At 37.4% G+C, this 2,145-nt stretch overlaps 1 protein-coding gene across 1 annotated transcript in view; it reads left to right on the top strand.

The window, feature by feature from the left end:
• CT55 (cancer/testis antigen 55) overlaps positions 1–2,145 on the top strand; it is a 17,067-nt gene that overhangs the window by 1,425 nt on the left and 13,497 nt on the right. The window contains exon 2 of the mRNA XM_077761746.1: positions 980–1,161. Coding sequence (XP_077617872.1) covers positions 980–1,161 — 182 coding nt within the window. The remainder of the gene's footprint in view (positions 1–979; positions 1,162–2,145) is intronic.

Raw genomic sequence — 2,145 nt, 5'->3', positions numbered from 1 at the left:
CCCAAATTATGGCTTACTTGGTGTGTTTGTTCCAAAAAAAATAAACCTGAGTGTTTTGGATGCACATTTGGGCTAGATTTAAACCCCCAGATCTCTGTATGCGTGTTTTTGGTGAGATGGTTTGAATAATCTCCAGATGCTGCTGCTGCTACTGCTATTGTCGATAATGATAAAATTCTATAACAATATGGCTGTTTAAAGACTCTCTGGATGCAGAAAGCATGACAACACCTAACATGTAAACTCTAACCTGTGGGAGAATTCACAGTGTTAAGCAGTCGACATGTACCTGTCGGTACATAATAATTAATTATATAATTAATATAATTAATAATTATATATTATATATAAATGTATATATTATACTAATTATATAATTAATAATTATAACAACCCTTTGCCCCCCCCGCTTTGTTGAGACATAATTCACACATTGCACTGTAAGTTTAAGGTGTACATTATGACTTATTATATGTATATATTGTGAAATGATTACACAATAAGGTTCATTAACACATCCATCACCTTATATAGTTATCCTCTGTGAGTGTGTGTGTGGGGGGGGGTGAGGACATTTAAGATATATTCTCTTAGGCAGACATGAATAATGTCCTGGTTTTACAGATGAAAACAAATTCAGAGAGGTTAAGAAATGTGCCCAGGGTTACACAGATGGTAAAGGGAAGAGCTGTGTTCACAGCCAGTCTGGTTCCTGACTCAGGGCCCTCTATGGCAGGGCTCCACCACCAAGGGCATTGGGCCGCTGTGCCTTACAAAGAAATGGTGGAACCAACCTTTTCACATGGGCATTCCACCTCCCAAACACTTAATCACTCTGCCCCTCTGTATCTCAAACTACGTCTGGTTTATTTCTAGATCTAGATCATTGTCTACCATACCTTCCTCCAGTCGGGTTTGTTTCTCCTGTGTACTTACTTCAGAGACTGATTAATGAAATGTTTTGCTTACCATCTCTTAGGTGCCACCAGGTTAAAAACTGTGCAGGGAGCTGTGACGAAGGTCTGTAGAGATCACGGCTTGATTGATGACTTGATCTACTTTGATAGTGATGCTGTGGATGGCAATGTGTTTCTGAAAGTGGGACACAAAGTCACTGCCACTGTGGAAGAAGATAAAACATATGGATTGAAAGCGATCAAAGTAAGATTAGTATGTGTCTGGGGACCATCTTTATTTCTGGGGGGCTTTCAATCTTGCTTCTATTTATTCAGTGTCACTAAGGCGACCTGGCATGGCAGAGGTAGAGTGGAATTTGAAGTCCAATTCACTGTATTGTGTGGCACACTTGTTCCTATCTATGGAGTGCTTTCTGTTTATAATAGTAGGAATTGTATATCTATTCTTCAGCATTAAAAATATGGTTAACAATAATAATTATTAGAGTCTATATTATTATATTGCAACTTCCTTTTCTCACCCCAGTACAAGATTTTTGATTTTGTTGAAATGTAATTGCTAGGTGAACAGACATGCATTTTATTTTTTTAAGTTTATTTATTAATTTTGAGAGAAAGAGAGAGAATTCTAAGCAGGTTTAACCAGGTTCCATGGTTAGGACAGAGGCATGGGCTTGATCCCATGACTCTGGGATCATGACCTAAGCTAAAATCAAGAGTTTGACACTCAACTGATTGAGCCACCCAGGTGCCCCAAGAGTCTCCATTTTTAAGGACATAGTTAGATGACATTTTTAGTAAGTTTTACAGAGTCACCCAACCATCACCTCAATGTAGCTATTTACCATTTTAATAGATACTGTCAAATTATGCTTCAGCTTTATTGTACTAATTGGCACTGTCAACAGCAGGCTGTGAAACTGCCTGTTTGCCAAAATTGACAAGGATGGAAATATCTCAGTCTTTGAAATCTTTGCCAATCTTTAAAAAAGGCAGTCTCATAATTTTATTTTGCATTTCGTTAAGTGTTGGGGAGAGTACAACAATGTTTTTTTTTCTTTGAGCTATTTCTATAGTAGGAGCCTCAGAGCTGTTTGTATGTTATGGAAATTAGAGCTTTAGGAAATTTACCACATGAACATTTTGCCAGTATTTCCTCCAAGACTGGTTTTTCAATTTTGTGGAGTTTAACTCTTATATACTAAAATGTGTCCATCTTGTCTAGGTA

This window comes from Crocuta crocuta, unplaced genomic scaffold (genome assembly GCF_008692635.1).
Source record: "Crocuta crocuta isolate KB4526 unplaced genomic scaffold, BGI_CrCroc_1.0 scaffold910, whole genome shotgun sequence".
In the NCBI taxonomy this organism is placed as follows: Eukaryota; Metazoa; Chordata; class Mammalia; order Carnivora; family Hyaenidae; genus Crocuta; species Crocuta crocuta.
Note: the sequence above shows the minus strand (reverse complement) of the source record. Positions and strands in the feature narration are given on the sequence as shown.